The sequence below is a fragment of the Idiotropiscis lumnitzeri genome, chromosome 20, assembly GCF_059441095.1.
Source record: "Idiotropiscis lumnitzeri isolate Australia: NSW breed Sydney's pygmy pipehorse chromosome 20, RoL_Ilum_1.0, whole genome shotgun sequence".
Taxonomy (NCBI): Eukaryota; Metazoa; Chordata; class Actinopteri; order Syngnathiformes; family Syngnathidae; genus Idiotropiscis; species Idiotropiscis lumnitzeri.
The window spans coordinates 9,257,226-9,277,254 of record NC_142410.1 but is presented as its reverse complement, the minus strand read 5'-3'; the positions used below and the strand labels follow the sequence as shown (position 1 = coordinate 9,277,254).

The window sequence follows — 20,029 nt, the reverse complement described above, 5'->3', positions numbered from 1 at the left end:
GGTGACTATAAGAATATTATGATTAGAGTTGACAAAAAATAGAGAAGCGAGACACACTGTGTGATCTTTTGCAGGTTTTATTTGTTTCTCAAATACAGGAGAGTTAATGTACAGAATGACAAAGAATATCATCAAGAACTGTACAATATTTACACGCCTTTTGTCCTTTTTTTATGGAAAATTAGATTGTTTTCAAAATAAGTATGCACATACATCAAAATGATAAAAATGACATGACTATTTCCTCTTTAAATATTACTTATGTATACTCCTTCCCACACAGGAAATGGACACTTCTTTTTCTTTGCATCTGCATGAGTGACGATTGAACTGAAGCACAACAATGTAAAGTTTCAAATACACCCCCCAGACTTTTTCCATTTTTTTAAAATTATTTTACACCCACTGTATTTGATACATAATGTCGGTCTTAACGTCTGTTCTTAAGTGTAGAGGGGAAGACAGCTTGGATATGTGGGTCACGATTGTATACTGAACGTGTGGACAATAAAAAGTATTTAAAATGTTAGGGCAGCAATCCAGCGCTTGTTAAGTTAAAAACCTCCTCATATAAATAATAAAAATGTGTTTATATATTATCACACGGCTGAATCGTGCTGCCCTTCACGTAGCACAGGATGAGAGAGAGAGAGAGAGCATTTATTAACACATCTAATGGTTCGAGTCCATGTTTATGCTCCTCACGGCACACTCCACACACAGTTTTTTTTTTTAAAAAGCATTCTCGCCCTCTTTCAGTCTTTCCCAAAACCCAACAGCTGATGTTAGTCTTTTCAAAAAAATAATTTATGTAAAAACTAAGCAGTAATAGTTTCTCTTCGAGCTATTGTCTTAATGACGCACAGTTAACGAAATGTTAGTGGCTCCTCTGTGGACTTGGCGTTGCTCCTCGCTTTCCAACCTTATGCGGGTGGTCAAATTTCTCTTGACCCGCAAGTGACCGCTAATCCGGTGGGGTCCCACTACTCACAATGAAACACATTTCTTTAGTCTTTGTTCAAGAAGAAGAAAAAAAAAAGGAGGCCATTGTTCTGACCCCCACCTCAAGTTCATCATAGGCCTTGAAAATACATCCTCACATCTTTGAGATTTGAAGAAAATTGATGGGTTGGGGGGGAAAAGGGTCTGTACAGTGGGATCCATCGTGTTCATTACGTTTTTTGTTTTTTTTCATATCCTCCGACTTCAATTAAATCTCATCCCTCTCAGGCTTTGGTGCTGAGCGTGAGCAGCTCGATGAAGGAGCCGAAGAGCGTGTCCAGCCAGCCCTGGTTGGCCATGCACTGCTGCACCACTTCCTCCTGGCCCGGGTCCTCGGCAGCCTGCTCGATCGTGTTGGTCTGGAAAAGGTGGGGCACAAACACGCACCCTGAGACTCAAGTCCGTTAGCTCTGCAAGATGAGAGACGTTTGAGCTTACCTCTTTCTTGCACTGTAAGAAGGTGTGGTATTTATAGTGATGCAGAGAGTGGTACAGACTGTAGATTCGATATGAGTCGGATGACAGCTTAAGGTCCTGGGGAAAACGAAAAGTCAATCAGATTGAGGTGGTGCACATTTTAACATTTTTACATCAAGTCAATGTTTTTTATCCTAAACAGTATATTTCTGTAATATAAATACAGATATACATAATGTGAGGGAGTAGAATAATATCTAGAGCATGCCGTTTTTAAAAATTATTTTAGAAATGAGACTCGGAATGGTTTGTCCTAACGTGCCCTCTAAATGTACGGCTTTTTATATTCAGTACTCTAAATTTAAAACATTAGCAGGGACATACCTGTGGTTTAGGCAGGGTTTTCTTGACTCTGTTGAGGGTCTTGCGGTTGTAGGCATCGCCGCTGAGCCGCACCCTCACCACTCCCGTGTCCAAGGGGTCCACAATGATCTGGGGGTATGCATGCACGACCTCCTGAAGAAGATGGTGCACCACAAATTAGAAGCTAGCACACTGAAGACACATTTTAACACATTGGCACATACACTCCCATAATTGCACATTCAACTTAGGCAGATTGAAACACTTGAAAATGAAGGCCGGGGTATTTTGTCTCATAAAGAATATATCAATGTAAGTTATATAAATCAGTGATGCAAACGATGTATTTACAAAAACAAGAAGACGAAAAATGGTGTGATGTTCTTAGACCGGTGCAGACAACCTGAAATGCCTCCTTGCTCGTGAAAGGAAACCACGCTGAAGAAAACCTCACTAAAGAATCATTTGCCGACTCAAAGAGCATGAAGTTGACAAGCTATTCCACCAGTAGTCACTTCCAAGGTAAGACAATTTTATTTTTTTATTACAACACTTTAGGTTGTCCTGATCCGATTGGAAATTGTACATGATCAAATTATGACCTGGCGAACAACCTTTCGAGACATTACTTGCGTGTAAATTGGGGAATGATCGCATTTCGTGCTCAGTTGACAGACAGCGATGATTAAAGCACATTTGGCCGCAATGCCGTCAAAGTACATCACGTTACAAGACACCTGAAGGACAGTTCAACGCAGATTACCTGATGCTGAGAGCTCATGCTGACTCTCCTCAACAACCGCCGCTTCTGTTCGCTGAGGATGCTGTCGATCTTCCTCATGGGGGGTAGGTAAAGCTCATCTGGCGGCCAGTCAAGGTAGAGGAGGTGTCATTAGTCATCATACGCCAAGCTGCCACTCGCTTTAATAACACGGGCTGACCCGTGGCGGCTCTTCTATCGCTCCTCATTCTTTCAACAGATTCTATTTCGGTCTCACACATCAATAAATATAACAGCTCCTCTGCCAAGGAGATTATGCAGTACTGGATTGTCATTGGTGTTGCTTTGTTAGTCAGCAGGAACGCATAAAAACTACCCGACCAAAAATGATTTGGTAACCAGGCATGAATCTTAATGACAGGTATTATCCTACTGAAAGTATTTTTGCAGGACTGCATCGCTCAATTCTCGACATACTCGAAATCCTCCCATTGCAATTCTGTACATGTTTAGATTTCTATTTATGTCGATTTACCTCCTGTATTTTACAGCTTGCACAGTCCACTACACACAGAACATACACTGCAAAAGCTAAACCAAAAATAAATATCAAAAAAAGAAATCTAATCTAACAAGAATAAAAAAAATTAAAATGAGCAAAACCTGCTTAATAAATGAACTCTTCCAAATGTTGAATCTCTTCTGCCGTGATTTCATCTAAGGAGACAGCGAGCGAACATTCTTACCGTCCGTGTCCTCCAAGGCTTGGATCATGTCAGGGTCCAGAGCTGTACTGACGAGCATTTCCACGTAGCTGCGGAACATTTCCCTCATTGCTCGGTTGTTCACGCCGCCTTTCACGGGCACTAAGTACACGGGATGGAAGGTTATTTCCAGCCAAAATGTACAGAAAGTATGACGATCTTGGTAAATTAGTCAAACTAAACATCTTACTTTCATTCTCACTCGCCGCGTCATCCGATGAGTCCGAGTCAGAAGAGGAAGGAGCTTCCTTCAGCCACTTCTTCCGCTTCTTTGGAGGTGGCTCTGCCTTCACCGTGGCAGGTTTAGACTTCAGTGGGCGCTCGGGTTTCTCCTTCCTCTCCGGCGCTTTCCTCTCGTCCTTGCCCCTCCCACGTTCGGTGGCACGTTTCTCAGCTTTGTCCTGAGCCGGTTGCACCCGCTTGTCTTTCTCCGCTTCTGGCTCTTTGTCCTTTGTCTTGGCCACCGCAGCTGAAGCCTCCTTTTTCTCCCGATGTTCCTTTGCAGCCGGCGGGGTCGTTCGGGATTTCTCCTTCTCATGCTGGCTGGACGGAGTCAACCGCTCCTCTTTTGGTTGATTTTGATTTGCAGGAGGGGAAGCCATTCTGGGAAAGGACTGGCGCCTGTGACATGTTGACAAATTGCATGAAAATGCTTAATAAGAGCCAATCTTTATTCTACAAATGGAGATTGTAAGCTAAGATCATGAATTTTAGACCAAAAGGCCTAAGCAGCTTGTATCAGATTTGCATTGTATACTTTTTTGCATTTCCATTGCCAAAAGCCAGCTGTACTACTTTTTGCCACCTTCTTAAAAAAAAAAAACCTTTACCTCCCAAGTCCAAGTCGAGTCTCGAATCTTTACATTTTTGACAAGTCATAAGTCATTAAAGCAGTGACTCGAGTCACCATCGCAATGACTTAAAGTCCGCATCTCTGCCTTTTCTATTCGCGGACAAATCGCATAGTTGTGGTACCCTCATCTGCTCCCTTCTGGTATTCCTTCATTATTGCAATGTGATCTGAAGGAAGGCAAATTGCTTGAATGGTCCCAATGACAAATATGTGTACCTGAGGGCAGGCATGGCCCTGCGCCACGGTCTTCGAGAGCAGACTCTGACGTAGTCCTTCTTGTTGACGTTCTCCAAAAACTTGACATAGATGCGCTGGTAACGTCTTTTGGCATCTCCGAAGTAGCCAAGATACTGAGGAAGATGTATATTTTATATCAGTCAAAGGGCTTCCACCCCAAAATATACGAGAGTACGTTGGGAAGATGATTAGCGTGCAGCTTCCCAAAGTGAACTCACATTGCTTGTGGCACAGAACTGTCTCTGTCCATCTTTGATCTCTGGGCTGAACTTCTGCAGCAGGGCTTTCTGCACCCTCCAGATGGGCGGAGGCTCGCGGCCCGTCTGCAACGCCAACTGGAGCAAAACTTCAATATCATTTCCAAATCATCTTACGTTACCCGTGGGAATAAATCACTTATAGATTATTGGATTTTTTATGAATAGTGAACCGCCAAGAGCAGAGGCTACATATTTACACACGTACGTACCTTGAGTGTTCCGATGTCCTCCACCCGCACCACAAATTCATCCCTCTCTCTGAAAATGCCCTCCCCGCCGCTTTCGCTGTCATCCTCCTCACTCTCTCCCGCAATGGCCGCGTCCTCCTGCTTCTGCGCCAGGTGCAAGTTGGTGTTCTTTGGAGGTGGTCGCTCTTCTTCAGGAGAGGCGGCGGACTCGGGGGAGGGTGTCGGAGACTCCTTTTGAGGAGAAGCTTGAGCAGGAGGAGGTGGGGTTGAAGAAGTGGGAGGTGGAGAAGAAGGAGGAGGAGGAGGAGGAGGAGTGGGAGGTGGTGGGAGAGTAGCAGTCAGGGCAGGCGGTGGTGTCTGAGACTTGGCGCCAATTGGGCTCAAAGGCGTCGAGTCCTCCCGTTGTTCCTCTGGGGGAGGAGGAGGCGAGGGCAGAGAGAGGGGAGGAAGAGGAGAGGGAGGAGGGGATGAGGAGGAAGAAGAGGCAGGAGAGAGAGGGACAGAGGAAGGTTGGGGAGTTGCTTCTGCAGGAGGAGGATTCTCCGGGAGGCTCACTGTAAATAAAGAGATCAGGGCTGGGAATCATTTGACAGACCAAAAGAAAACTATAAAAGCATCGCATTGTTTTTAAAACGAGAACATAATTAGTGTACTTAACAAAGCTACAGGCGGAGCAATGAGATGATGTGTCAACTCGTTTTGTAAATGTATGCAAAACCCTTGCTCTGAATACGAGATGCCCTCTGCCGCTGCTTAAAAATGCTAATTTTAGCAAATCCTCATTTCAGTATAAATAATAGACTCATGATGATGTAACATGTACATTGATCGAATTGGTACATATCAGTTTTCAGAGTTACATGAGTGGATAATTTTGCAAATGACACTAAAATGCTGATGGAGACTAACCCCTGAGCATTTATATTCACAATCTTAATCGTCCCTGATTATTCACATTGGGTATAAAGTCATCAATTATGAGCAGTGATGGGAAGTTGGAACGAACAAGTACAAAAATACTTTGTAACCGTACTGCATTTTTCATTTGTCTCATCTGTACTCTAGTATTTATTTTTGTCAAAACTTTTTTACATTTATTCCCAACGTTCAAAATGATATCCATTCCTTGTACTTTTTCAAACTCCACAGATGACATAAAAAAAAGCATCTGCAGCTACATGGAAGAATGTGAACCAGGGAACATTAAAGATGTCAGCAACGGATATGGAAGTTGTTGTCACCCCATCATGTCAAGACCAAGTTGTTTTGAAAGTCCTGCCAATGCTGAATCGTTCTGATGCACCACCAGGTAACGGAACTTTTTTTTCTTGGCAATATGAACGAATGACCAGACTTTTTTGTTGTTGGTATTTAACAAAAAATTAAGCATCCACCAATACTGCTAAACGCCAATAATGTAGTCGGTACTCACACTTGGAAAATAATCTGATACTACAACACGATACCCTGGAGCCATGTGGAAACACTTTAAACTAAACATGGATGACAACACTAAAGCCAACTGCAAATTACGCTCTGCAAAATTAACTGCGTAGGCAGCGACGGCGGGGCCAAACAAAAACTACGTTTCTCGAGCTCCGTCTTAAGGCTAGCGTTGTTTGGCTGCAGTAAACCCACCAGAATCCCGTCAGCAACCCTCTTCCACCCGTTGTGCATCTGCCATTCCTATTGTCTTTCCTTTCTCACAATTTAATTTTAGCTAAAAAAAAAATGGCGTATTACAGGCTACGTTTAAGTATAGTTGGATGTTAAAATGTCAGTAATATGAGTGAATTCAGCCTTACCTTCAAGCTTTGGGGCACCTAGTGTCTCCAGCTGCGGTTCTCCCTCCTCCATCATATCGCTCTCCTCATCCCCTCTCGTACTTCTCTCCTCCTCATTCTCCTCCTCTTTGTTCTCGTCCATGTTTTCGTCTTCTGGCTGGAGGATGCAGGGTTCATTGGGCTGAGGTTGTGCATGTGGCGTGTGAATGTCAGTCTGAGGGCTAAGCGTGGGGGGGTGCAACGGGGGCGTCATAGGGGAGTGAGAAGGCTGTGGTTGAGGAGGTGGCGGAGGTAACGAGTGATGGATGTTCGCAGTCAGCTGAGGAGTGTCGTATAGCGCAGAAATGGCTGAGGAGATGCTCTTCTGGAGGTCTTGGTTCTTTCCCACCGAGTCCTCCTCATCTGAAGAGAACGAGGGCAGGGTCTCCAGGTTCCTCTTGAGCTCGTCCTCCAAGCGCTTGGGACTGGGGCAGCTGCCCAGGGCGAGACCGCCATTACCTTCGCCGTCGCCAAATGGAGGTGGGGGTTGGGGTGGAGGAGGTGCTGGGGATAGTGGGCGCAACCCTGATTTACAGGGGGAGGTTTCACCGTTATCAGTTTCCATTCCAGGGGAAATATCCAAGCCTGGGGGTCTCTTCCCTGTCTTAAGGAAGTCCAAGAAAGAAGCAACCAAGCCAGCCTTGGACTCTGGGTCCTTGTCGTCACCCTAGAAAAGTCACATTGGGTAAATTAGTGAGTTACTCACATGAAATTGCTCAATAGCTCGGAGCACAAACAACTGCAATACAAATGTGTTTCCAATACAAAATTCAATATGACTATTATTGACCAGGAGCTCTTACCCGTTCCTCCAGACTGTCCCCATCTATTCCTTCATTCATCAAATGGCTTTTCTGCTTGTTCTTATCCTGCGCCCTGGTGCTTTCGGTGCTGCAAGGACCAGGACTGAGACCAAGTGAAGGACCTGAGCCTACTGAGCCATCAGACAAAGCAGGGTCTGTGCCAGACAGAGAGTCTGTCCTCAGCAAAGCATCAGAGGAGGAGGACATGGGAATTGGCAACTTGATCTAGTGAAAAAAAAATATAGCAAATAAGAATTATTTGAGGCATATATTAGACAAGAGAGCATGAAATTGTTGAATGGTGATATTTTCTTTTCGATTTACAAAAGTCATGGAATTGAATTAACTTCAACAGATGAAGCCTTTTAGAGGCATGGTTCTCAAAAATGGTTCCGCAAGCTGTAACTTGGGCGCCTACAACATACTTGAAATATGTATCTTTCTTTCTTTTTTTTTGAGTGCACGGAACAAAAATATTCATCCAAATATGTAGAACGACTCACCTTCAAAGGTGGAATCGGTTCATGCTGCTGTTGTTGGGACTGATGATGGAGCTGCTGCTGCTGATGATGGTGGTGGTGATGATGCATCTGCTCCTGCTCCTTCCCGCTCATTTCCATGTACATATCCTCTCTCCGACCTCCTCTTCCTCTGCCCCCACGGCCTCGGCCCCTGCCTCGCCCCTCCACACTAAATCCCCCTCCGCTACCGCCAACTGTTGCGCCCAATTCGCCCATCATTCCTCGTGGTGTGTACGGCTCGGGCATGGGGCGAATGCGAGGCCTGCCTCGGGGTCGTGGGGGACCCTCCCTCTTGGGTCGAGTAGGCTTCCGGCCTCTCTTTTTAGGGCCGTCCTGAGGCAAAAGGGAGTGCGCACCCATTGTTGGGTAACCAGAGGCATGGTAGAAGTCAATGTCACCCATTAAAGGGCTGAGAGATCCACTTCCTCCTCCTCCTTTCCTGCAGCTGGACACCAAATCTGGCAAAAGATCTGGAAGCCGACGACTGTTCAACCTGATGTCAGCAGGCTGATCAGCTTTATCCTCATCATCTTCAAACTCATACTCTTGAGCATAACTTTTCTTAGGCAGTGTGTTAGGGTCCCTGCGCTCCTTTAAGAGGTGGAAAGAACTGGACTTGAGGAGCTTCTTGGGACGAGATGAGCAGAAAATTGGTGATTGGAGGCCACCGGAAGCTGCTCCTGCACTTGTTCCTCCAGGTCCGGAGGACATCTTTGCAGCAGGGTTGTTAGGTCCAGCATTATTAGACCCCATGCCCATAGCTGGGTTCTGAGACTGAATTAAACCAAGCTGTTCAGTGTTAACCGTGGAGGGTAGCTCGTGGGTTTTAAGGGAGTCAAGATCTAGAGTCATTGTATTGTTGCTGGGCTCTTCCAAGCTATGACAATATGGCTCATAACCCTGATCTCCATGATGACTCATCATATCATAGCCAGCTCCGCTACCTCCACCCGGTCCACCGCCACTCTGTCCAGCTTTCATGGAGCCCATTCCCTCTTGCCCAGTATGGCTTTCATTCATCTCCTCTTGCCCTGGTCCCGCACCACCGGCACAACTTGATTTGTAGTCCTCTGCACAAAACATATCTTCCATGCCTGGAAAAAAGGAACGGTCCTCATCCTGGAGAAGGGAGTCAGGAAAGCAGATGGATGTTAGGGGAACAAAACGATTACTTTGTTGGGTTTGGTCTGCTTTCTCCACTGGGCTGACCGTGTCAAACTGGTGTTGCTCTGAGCGCTGTTGGTCTAATTGGTTCTGCTGGGGGGTGAGCTGGGATGGAAGTGGCTGCTGCGGATCGGGCTGAGGTTGGGGATGGGCTGGGGCGGACGGTGGGGCTATATGGTGAGGGTGTGGGGTTTGTGGCTGGGCATGAGGGTGGTGAGAATGGGCTTGCTGGTGTTGAGCGCTAGGATGTTGCTGTTGCTGCTGAGGGTGGTGCTGCGAAAGGTGGTGCATGTGGGAAGGGTTGGGCATGGCGATTTCAGGCTCAGAGAGGAAAGAGTGGAGTTCAGGGGCCGAGTGAGGCTGTGGGTGATGGTGAGACGGGTGCTGCAGCTGCTGTTGCTCCTGTTGTTGCTGTCTGTGGCGCTCACCGGTTCCTCCGCTCCGCCCACCACGTCTGTCCTCTGCAATCGCAACATCTGTGTTGGAAGTCTGGGAAAGCGAGCGCTCCAGCATGTCCAAAGATGAGACCACTGAGCTTTGTTTAACTTGACCTTGTTCGTGCTGGTGTGACGAGGGTCCGTGGTTGTAATGAGCCGCTGCCACCTCTAAAGCCTGCGACTGGAGTTGGAGCTGGAGCTGGGTTGTTTGGGACTGAGCTTGAGCAGGATGTTTAGTCGAGCCGAGTCGTCCACTAGCGCTCTCCATCACAGCTTGCTGTTGACCTATAGTGTGCTGCTGCTGTTGGGGGTGAGAGTCAATCTTGTGGTGCTGCTGATGCGAGTCCATTTTGTGGTGTTGTTGGTGTTGCCGGTGTGTTTCCATTTTGTGGTGTTGCTGTTGATGTTGTTGGTGCGTGTCCATTTTGTGGTGCTGCGTATGAGGCTCCAGTTTGTTACGAGTCGTATGGGACAACACGGACTGCAGAAGGTGTGGTGACTGGTGGGACTGATCTGTGGGGGAGTCCATAAGAGACGCAGTGCTTTGAGACTGAGAGTGTTGCGGCTGGACCTCCGGTGTTTTACGGGGATAAGGGATTTCAGCGCGATCCTTTTTCTGTAGCTCCATCTGGGTGTGGGGTGGTATCTGCGAATGTGAAGAAACGTGCTGGTTATGTGAGGAATGTTGGGGAGCAAGGGAATGCTGTGTGTATGGGTCGCCTCGTCCGTAATGCACTACTGAGCCCAAGTTGTCATGGTGAAGAAGGTGCGAGTGCACTTGCTCAGCGTTGCCTCGTCCCCCACTATTCCTGCTGCTCCCAACAGGCCTCTCGTTCCTTTGCTGTTGTTGGTGATGGTGCTGCTGCTGCTGCTGTTGTTGCTGTTGTTGTTGTTGTTGTTGATGTTGTTGTTGCTGTTTCTTCAATGACATCTCCAGCTGGCTGTCCAGCCCAGAAATTGACCCCCCAGAGTTTGTATTCCCAACCCCAGTAGAGGATGTGGCACTGTGAGTGCGTATGACACTTTGGGGGTGGTACCTTTCTTCAGAGGACTTTCCCATGTCATAGCTAAGCCCTTTGCCACCATCAGAAGTTGGTGGCGCTGACTGAGGCTGAGGCTGCGTTTGCTGGGATGTCTGTTGGGGCTGCTGTTGGGAATGGTGATGGGAGGCCTGGGGAGCAGGACTCGCTTGTGCCTGCAGCAAGTGCTGGATCAAGAACTCGTCGTCGTCATCTACTTCCTCTTGAGATCTCTGAGAACCAACTCCAAGCATTGACGTGTCAGCCTTTGTTTTGGAGGAGGTGGCGTGATAAGACTGAGGTTGGGAGCTAGGACCTCTGGTGTCAGGGTAGCCTTGTGGGGAACTCAGAAAAGTAGGAGAGAGAACAGAGGAGATGTACTTATTTGAACCTGCACCTCCAGGAGATTGCGTGGGACATGCGGGCACTGGGGAGTGCAGACCTGGGCGTATAATGCCCGAGTTTCCAGATGGGGAGGGACTAGAATCTGGAATATGATAAGAGGCTCCTCCACTACCTCCTCCACCTCTCTCACTTGTCATACCATTTCCTGCTCCTCCTCCTGACCCAGAGTTTCCACTTGCTGTACCACTGCTGCTTCCTCCCCCAGATGCTCCACTACCTGATGAACCGCTTGATCTTAAAAGCGCAGGGGAATGGCCTGGGGCACCGTAACCCAGTGATGGGCTTCCTGCTCCACCCAGAGAAGAGGGGAGTGATCCATAAGCGGAATCAGCTCCATATATATCAGTTGGGTATGACTGACTTCGCCCTCCTAAACTTCCATAGCCTTTTCCACCAGTACCTGAGCTCAGGTCTTGGGCTTGTGGGGAACTGAAGCCTCCATAGGATTGAGCTAGGTGAGAAGCAGGGGGCTGATTTGGAGAATATGACTGGGTCTGCTGTTGGGGTGGGGTCTGACCAGTAAGAGCAGAGGTGGGGGTTTTTACAGGGGGCACAGGAGAACCATAGCCAGAAAGGCAGGGTTTGGGGAGGGATTGAGGTGTTGAAGTGGAGGTGGGAGGGGGCTGTTGCTGCTGAGGGGCCGGGGGAGGTGGAGCTGGTTGAGTGGGGGGTTGCTGCCTGGAGGGGGCTGCACTGGAACTTGAGGTCGGGATTGAGTTGGAAGGGTGAGCCCCGGGGGTTGCAGAAGAAGAAGAAGAGGATGAGGAGGTAGAGGATGCAGAAGGTGGTGTGAGAGGTGTTCTTGAGGACGATGCTGAACTTGCAGAGGAGTAGCCACTGCTGGAGCTACTTTTGGTACCTTTCCCAGCAGAGGAAGAAGATGAGGAGGAAGATGAAGAATACGGAGGCTGGATGATTGGCCGATATTGCTCTGTACGAGAGGAGGCTTTATGGTCGGATGAGGGGCTCTGGTCACCCAACGGGCTGCAAGAAAGGCCAGCATGCCTGTGATGGGTGGCTATCTGTTGATAACCTGCCCCTCCACAGCTGAGGTAGTGCTGTAGGGAGTGGGCAGCGGAGGAAGAGAGCTGCGGCTGAGATGGTGTGGGCCGCTGGTAGTGCTTAATAACGCTGTCCTGCCTGGGTACGGCCCTCTCCTGAGCCGAGTTGGCTTGGGACTGAGACTGAGCTTGGGGCTGGGCTGAGGAGAATACTGACGCATTATACAGCTGGGAGGACTGGTCCTGAAGCTGTGATGACAGGAGGTTAAACTGGTGAGACTGCAGGTGCCGAGAGGACGCCTGGGCTGATGAAGCACCTGTAGGGTCTTGGCTGCCCCTGTAGGCGGCTGCAGCAGCCCCCTGCGAGGACAGGAGTCTGTCAAAACCCAGGCTAGACTGGGAGGGAGCTTTGATATGTAGTAAGGGGTCATGTGGGGAGAGTAGACCATTGGATGTGGGACTAAATGTGGGCGTGTCCTGGAGGGAAAGGGAGGCACCGGGAAAGGAGCGGCTGGAAAAGGATGCTGGGTGCTGATAGGCTGAGAGAGCAGAGGAGGAGGGAAAGGAGCCCGAGCCAGGAAGAGCTCCAGAAATGAATAATTCTGGAGGAGCAGGTGTGTGCATCGCTGTTCAGGAGGGGGACAAAAAACACAAAAAAGAAATTACTTTCGTCATTCACTTATTGCAAATAAGAATTGTGTACTATCAACCTTTGGTTTGTTCTTCATATATAAAAAAAAACAATTAAGACATACAAGACAATGCAAGCAGAATGATAATAGAACCGAATGCGGCACTTTAAATGTCATATTGACAGTGGGCCACGTTTGAATGCCAACACATATGGGAAGAGCGAACACAGTCCCACCTGTCTGCCAGGATGGTGTGCGGAACTGGGAGAGTAAGGAGGAGGCCGAGGGGGGAGCCTGGGGACCCCGAGACTCTAATGCCGAAATCAGATTCATGACTGAGGCATCGGGAGCCGAGGGGCTGGCGTGGTGCAGGCCAGTGTCAAACAGCCCCGACAGACCTTTAAGAAGTAAATACACAGTCATAAGACATGATTTGTATGTTTTGAAGAGAAAAATACCATCATTCTCCCCAACACATAATTATTGGTACTTTATTGGGGCAAAGAGTGAGCATAACAAGAAAAGCCCAAGATATGAAGGTTACTTTTTTGTAATATGTGTTTAAATCCTGCCTACTTTGATAGTAAACCGTTTCCACAATGTAGCATATGATAAATATAGTCCTTGGACTCCATCCATTTTGCATTGACTATTTCTAACTATATGCGGACATTACATAAACTTATCAAGTCAATGCCTCAATAATAGATTTTACTCCCACTTGTAGCCCGCAGTGATTCAGCAGCAGTGAATTATTTTCACTATTAGATTGGATATAACAGAAGATCACATCTTGTAGCATAATTTACCCTCTAAGAACAAATCCAACGTTAGGGCTTTTAATTTTTTTTATGTGAAATGAAGATAATTGTATATATAATACTGCCATGGTCTTCAAGTGAAAAAGTATCGCTATTTGCTTTTTTTTTTGTTTGTTTGTTTTCGGTTGAATCCCAACTGAATTTATTAAGGTTGAGCGCATTATTAACGCACACGTCTAGACTAGGACTTGCACGGCTGGTCAGCCACACCATAATTCATTCTTGCGGCCCCTAATGTTGGGGACACGGTAGGTATGACATTTATCTCACCCAAACTCCGTCCAGCTGCTCCCCAAGCCCCGCCTTGGCCGGAGCTCCCTGGGTGGTGATTGGTGGCATAGCCCTGCAGAGGGTGTGGGGTGGCGTAGGCTTGGCGGTGGAGGAGCTCAGACTCAGGGTGGGATGATCTGGAACTCCCATAGACAAGACTACGAAGAGGAGGAGGAGGAAGAGGAGGAATATTTGGGAGGGTGATGAAGTGTCATTAATTTCTCGGTATATTTGCATAAACATCAGCTGGAACCTAAAAATGGTGACAGCCTCTTTCGTGAATCAAATGTCATTCAAGTGTGTTTAAATCTCAAATCCTCACATGAAAGTCATCAAGACACTCAATTCCCTTGCAACTCAGACAATCATTCAATGTCAATATCAAAAGGAAACTCAAGAGTGACATTTACATTTGTCATATTACTGTTCTTGTAGAAAATTTATAGCGATGATGCTGGTGTACTGCAACAAAAATGCACACGTGACTAATATGACATGCATTAGGTGAACACGCAGCTTGCTGAGCGTTTGTTAACATGTTAGCGATTTATGCCGGCTTGGAGCTCCGTGCACAGAAGCGATGAGCGCAAAGCAGACACGCGGCCTTATGTGTGTGTGCAAGGTCGACATTTTGGGGTGAAAATAAATCAGATTAGTGCACCACATCACAACTATCTCGTATAATTGAAGGGACGAGCTGCTCATTGATTGCATTGATTTGGCTAACAACCGGATGCTACCGATCGGCGTATAGAAAATGCCAAACATCAGTACCGATGCCGTTATTTGGACTTAGAATCGTGTCTAAAACGGGACACAATAGCGTTTAGAGTTCGAGTAGCGGGGTGGGAAAATGTGCTAGAAGGGGCTAGCTAAGTGATGCTAGCAGGCCGCAATTGGCTTCCATGCAAAGCTAGCTCGCATGCTAACGTAAGAGGTAACAGAGGTCTCGCAAACGATTCCAGCATTTTCCACATATCAACGTCGTCATCATTATTATTACCATCATCAATCCATGATGCATCCTCGACCTCGCTGTTTTCATTAAACAACTGAATGTGATTCGAATGGTCGGATTTCATTATGCAAATGAGTCTGCTGCTATGAGCACACCGTAAATCATGTCTGGGGCTAAATGCTGCAAAAAAATTGGGACATTTTCAGAGCGATCGAACTAAGTCCCCCTCTAACCACCCACACCCCCTCTCCCCCTTTACGATGCACCATTGAAGATGGCTCCACGAATGCACCTCCGATTCTTGTTGATGTCTAAAAGGAAGGGGCAGATGTGGAGCTTTTTTTTTTTGCACCATTCGAACCAATGTATTTATTTATCAGAGCATGTCCAGGCCTGCAAAATAAAAAAAAAACTGGAGACGCCACCACCACTTCTCATCCACCATCTCCCACATCCACGTCTAGCTCAAAAACCCACCGTCTGTCTGTCAATCGCATTCAATTCCTATCCCCCCCAACCTTTTCCTTTCTCCACCCCGCCCACCCCCACGACACGCACACCGCTCCATTGCTGTTGATAATGTTATTACTATGCAACTCTTTGGGATGACAATGCATCGGCGTTGCGAGTGCGTGTGTGGAGCGTGAAGCCAATGGCGACAATGTGTTTACACGGGTCAATGTAGGCACTGATGCATGCATGCGTGCATGCACATTGTCTGCCTTGTGCTGATTACCTTGCTTTGGCCGATCTCTCGTAACTCCATCCTGCTCCAGCGCCCAAATCGCCGAACCCTGTTCCCGGGTAATTTCTATCCATCTATGTGGGGGGACAACCGTGTGCGAAAGCGACGTCGCAAGGCGGAGGAGGGGGAAAAAAATCCAGTCTTTCCCGAGGTCCGTTTCAAGCGATTTTCCCCGGTTTCATAAGCAAGTCCTCCGAAGTGGAAAACAGCATATTGAAAGAGAAATGGAGGGGAGGAGGAAAAAACTGGATGAAAAAAGAGGGGGGTCTACGGGGTTATAATCCAACCAGCTCGAAAAAAGTCAGTCTTCCTCATTTTCCTCCTTCCACGTTTATCATTTCCACGAAGGTAGTCTGAATCCAGTCCCGCTCATGATGAAGATGTCGCGGATTTGGCCGCCAATGGGCGAAACGCTGATGAACATTTGATTTCCAACGCGTCCCCCTTTTTTTTCTCTCTCTCTCTCTCCTCTCAGTGGTGCCTCCTCCCCTTTCTTTAGGCTAGTTTTTTAGGCTATGCTGTTAGCGCCATGTAAAAATATGGCAAAGGACAGGAGAGACAGCCACATTATACACACGCGCACACGACGAGCGGAGAAATGCCTAATTTAAATGTTTGCCCTTTTCATGCAAATATCCGCCGCCATTGAGCACCCCCCCTCCTCTTCTGTCTGGATGCTAACACTAGCCACAGATGCTAGCTGTCATGAACGACGCATACGAATAAAAGTGGCGTTTTCTTCGCCCTTCGTACTGCCACCGTTTAAGCCTTCTGGTGTTCACTTAAAAGCGCCCACATATAGAGGAAGCGGTTATAAACAACAAAGTACGCGGGGAAGATACAAAAATGAATAAAAAGCAGGCCGCGTTTTTTTTTAATACATCTTTACTAATTATCATCCGGAGACGCCATTTTTGAAGGCGGCTCTCTCTTCGTCCTCCCCTTTCCTTTCCTTCCGTCGCCTCTCTTCGCTGGTTCCCTGCGCTACGCGCACGAACTGACCGCCCCTCCGTTCGCCGACTCGTCTGCTAACCAGCTCGGCATGCTTTTCCACATTTTCGCCTCATTGTTAGGCTAATGATGCTAAAAAGACAAAACACGGGACAACACACACGGAAGCTCGATGATGTGAGGTGTTGTGGTAAACATTTATAACAGAACAAATCGGTCCCATTGCAGTACTGCGCATCCGATTTTATAAGTAGTTCTATATAGAGGAACTCAAACCTATCCAAAAAAAGAGGTCCATTTAATACATACAGTGGTCATAAATGGCAAAGTGCACCAAAGCTATAGCTCAATAGCGACTACCGACTGTTTCGCTCGACTCTACATGCAGCTCATATATGCGCCCGTAGGTGGCCCACTGGAGCATGACCAAAGTACTGTACTAACAGGCCAATACAATAGGAACACCTTCAGAAATATGAGAACCAAAACAAGAGCTGTCATTTTTCAGTGGGTGAAAATCTAATGCAAAAATATAATTGTTAACCTGCAAGATATTTTTAACTATCCATTTGCATTACTGGTAGAGAGGGAACTAGTTGATAGACAATTCAATGGCTAACAACTCATGTTGTCTGATAAAACTGAATGTATTTATTTATTCATGCTAAAAAAACACATCTTGGAAAAAAAGGTGCTGCGTCATTTGTTATGTCACATCCAATGCTAATGTAAGGTTGTTGGTTAAACAAATGCAAAAACATCCAAAGCCAACAAAACCACTGTGACACAAAATCAGGAATCTCCAGTCTTCTCTTTGGAAAAAAATCCCCTCTTCAGCTCCCCTGCTGAGAGTATTTGAGATGCATTAGGGTGCCTTTGTAATGCATAATGTTTGCCTCAAAAGGTCTGTTATCTGCATATTCATTAAGAAGACTCCCCAAACAAAAGAAGGCAAATTAAAGTATTTAACAATCCTTCATTTAAAGGAGTATGTGTGTACACATGCCTGTGGATAAATAATAAAGAAGTGAAAACATAGGAGATTAAACTATAAAATGAGAACTTTGAAATATAGAAACTATAAATAAATAACTGCTCTAGTACAGATGCTGTATGCTGCTGTTATGTTGTAATATTACATTAACCTGGTTTTGGAACAGGGGGGTGTAGACTTTTCATATCCACTGTATTTTCTACACCACTAAGCTTACAGTACATGACGCTGTCACGCTTCAGAACTGTCTGCCTTCCCTCTCCCCACCCAGTCCATGCTGTGTCTCCTTTCTTCGTGTCTTCGTACAGCAGATGTGCACTTGACCGCAAACTCTTGCAGGAGCACGCTTTGGACACACCGCAGCTGTTCTGTCAACATGCCGAGCTCTGACGAAGCTGCACCGGCACCATGTCAGCTTATCAAAGCCAACGCTGGCAAGTGGTGAGTTTTGATGACTACTGGAAGCGTTCATACAAAAATGCATCCTTATGACTACATTTGCTTAGTCTTGTGTGAGTTGTGTGTGACCATGTTTAGAGTTCATCCAGTTTAGACGGAGCAATATTCAAAAATATTCAGTATGTATCACTCACACACACAGCAGAGAGGTTTTTTTTTTAAATTAATAATGAGCAATATGAAAAAATGTTTTATATCCTATTATTTAAAAATTTAATTGTAACTGTAATAATTCCTACATGCTTGTTTATGCTGGACTGTTATGTAACAAAAATGTCTTGAGAGGTATTAAAAGGTTTAAAATAGCCTTTGACGTTGTATGACCTGCCCCCCTCGCATTCAAGGCTGCCGGTTCGTGTTACAGGACATGAACATACGGGGCCGGAGACATTTGTTGCATGTGCACGTGCTGAGGTGATTAGTGGCATACAGTTTACTCACATATAATCACTTAACACGCACAAAAGTACAGTGGCGACCATTTGGAATAATCCTTGATACTGATTTAGGTTCATTTTAGAGATGATCTGATGCAAATTCAGTTGAGGCAACATTTTTGGTGATTTTTTTTTTATTTGGCGTTATGATAGAGTGACACATATAACATGTTGCATAAATGATGTGATTAGTATGTAATCTGGATTTGTGTTTCAGTATCAGAGAGAAAGGCGCAGTGGAGTGCAAAGACCTCGTAGATGCCTTCCATGCCTGTGCAAAGACTTTGTCTGAAGGATCGTGACACATGTGGGTAGTACCTCATCTTTAATATAAATATTTGAGTAAAAAAAATGGTGGGCTGGCTGACTCCAAAGTAAAATGCATTCACATTTTTGGTCACAAAGCAGTAAACTGCAGCGGACGAGTGAATTTGATGAATAATTATGAAGATGAATAAACATTAATATCTTTTATTTGAATTGTTAATTATTTTTTTTAAATTTTATTTAGTTTCAGTTTTTGATCATGTTTTTTTTAAACAGTTTCCAGCAAGAAGAAGACTCAAAAACTGGAGAGGAGGAGACGTGTCTCTACAATTTTATTATATTTCATTATGGACTGTCTGTCAACGCAATCTTTGTTTGGGCCTATTTTACAATAAACTTGAATAATTTAAATCGTCATTGTTTTGTGTTTATTGAGTCTGTCAGTATCAGACTCGGTGGAGTGCCAAAACATGTGCAAAAAAGATGATACATGTTTTTTTTTTTTTTCAAGATTAATATTGTTCTGTCTTTTCCAGGTTCAAATCTGAGGGTACAAATACACACTGAAAGTCGCACGGTTCCTTGTATGAATTCCCATCTGTGCAATTTATGCATAAGGTAAAATTAAGCATCTTTCTACACTAGAGCCATTGTTGTCGTAGTCTAAAAATGACTGTCGTTGTATCCACCCCTCCCCCAATAAAATGTTGGTATGACAATGCTATAAAATACAACAATTGTCTTTTGCCTGTTCCTATTTCAGCAGCCTTGCCGAGGCAAATCCTCCTGGCTGCATGAGAATCGGCCAGCTTGGCACAGTTGAAGTAAAGCTTTCGGGAATTAACCGCCCACACAAAACATTTCAAATTGAGATCTTAGCAGTCTTTCACTTTCTAGATGATTCATCAAATGTCCTACATTTTTTTTTAATAAAACCGCAGAATCTTTCACTTCATAACTGATTCTCACAGCTACTGTAGCATCTTCAGTTGCATTACATTTATTTTCCTATATGTGTGTCATGAGGCTTGTAGTTAATTCTACATCAAATTGGTTAATCAGAGGTTGATATTCCACGCTAGTTTCTGCAAAGCTCCCCCAGCCAAAGGAAGCAAATCTGTGCAAAACTGCATGGGTGTGCCCACAAGTGCTCGACAAATGATTGATGAGGTCACGCCTTGTTTCTGATTGGTTGTTATTCCTCGGGGGTTATTGTTTATAAAAAAAAAAAGTAAAAATTCTAATTTAGAAGTACAACATGGGCCTGAGAGGAATAAAAAAATACAAATAATTTTATAAATATAATACTGTCAAATTCATAATGAATTTTAACAAACGTGGCAAAAAGTAATAAAAAAAAGCACAATATTCCCATGATGTTGAATGTTATTGGTTAATTCCAAATACAAACACATTCTGTTATAAGAGGGTGCACACACTTGTGCAACCACATTAATTTTAAGTTTTGCACTTATCATCAGCCTCTTAACATAATTCCCTCAATCATATTTTGTCAA

At 45.6% G+C, this 20,029-nt stretch overlaps 2 protein-coding genes across 2 annotated transcripts; one reads left to right on the top strand and one right to left on the bottom strand.

Moving 5' to 3' along the window:
- Positions 1-61: 61 nt before the first annotated feature.
- On the bottom strand, positions 62-16,440 carry prr12a (proline rich 12a). The gene is made up of 15 exons (XM_088284429.1): positions 15,396-16,440; positions 13,702-13,859; positions 12,847-13,008; positions 7,935-12,604; positions 7,432-7,656; positions 6,611-7,295; positions 4,827-5,359; positions 4,576-4,692; positions 4,337-4,470; positions 3,458-3,888; positions 3,250-3,369; positions 2,546-2,643; positions 1,804-1,935; positions 1,441-1,536; positions 62-1,361 (listed from the first exon to the last, which is right to left on the bottom strand). Exons 1-15 carry the CDS (start codon positions 15,476-15,478, stop codon positions 1,227-1,229), a joined length of 7,779 nt encoding a protein of 2,592 aa, XP_088140555.1. The 5' UTR covers positions 15,479-16,440; the 3' UTR covers positions 62-1,226.
- On the top strand, positions 5,968-18,845 carry LOC148317549 (uncharacterized). Its single transcript, XM_088284443.1, has 4 exons — positions 5,968-6,114; positions 17,658-17,790; positions 18,463-18,552; positions 18,789-18,845. Exons 1-3 carry the CDS (start codon positions 6,015-6,017, stop codon positions 18,545-18,547), a joined length of 318 nt encoding a protein of 105 aa, XP_088140569.1. The 5' UTR covers positions 5,968-6,014; the 3' UTR covers positions 18,548-18,552; positions 18,789-18,845.
- Positions 18,846-20,029: the final 1,184 nt, after the last annotated feature.

Excerpts from the sequence above, each read along its gene's own strand:
- LOC148317549 (XM_088284443.1), top strand. The coding sequence starts at position 6,015 with ATGTCAGCAACGGATATGGAAGTTGTTGTCACCCCATCATGTCAAGAC. Across the intron at positions 6,115-17,657 it reads TCGTTCTGATGCACCACCAG|CAGATGTGCACTTGACCGCA; the intron begins GTAACGGAACTT and ends GTCTTCGTACAG. Across the intron at positions 17,791-18,462 it reads AAAGCCAACGCTGGCAAGTG|TATCAGAGAGAAAGGCGCAG; the intron begins GTGAGTTTTGAT and ends TTTGTGTTTCAG.
- prr12a (XM_088284429.1), bottom strand. The coding sequence starts at position 15,478 with ATGGATAGAAATTACCCGGGAACAGGGTTCGGCGATTTGGGCGCTGGA. Across the intron at positions 5,360-6,610 it reads AGGTGCCCCAAAGCTTGAAG|TGAGCCTCCCGGAGAATCCT; the intron begins GTAAGGCTGAAT and ends CTTTATTTACAG. Across the intron at positions 1,936-2,545 it reads GCATGAGCTCTCAGCATCAG|GAGGTCGTGCATGCATACCC; the intron begins GTAATCTGCGTT and ends CATCTTCTTCAG.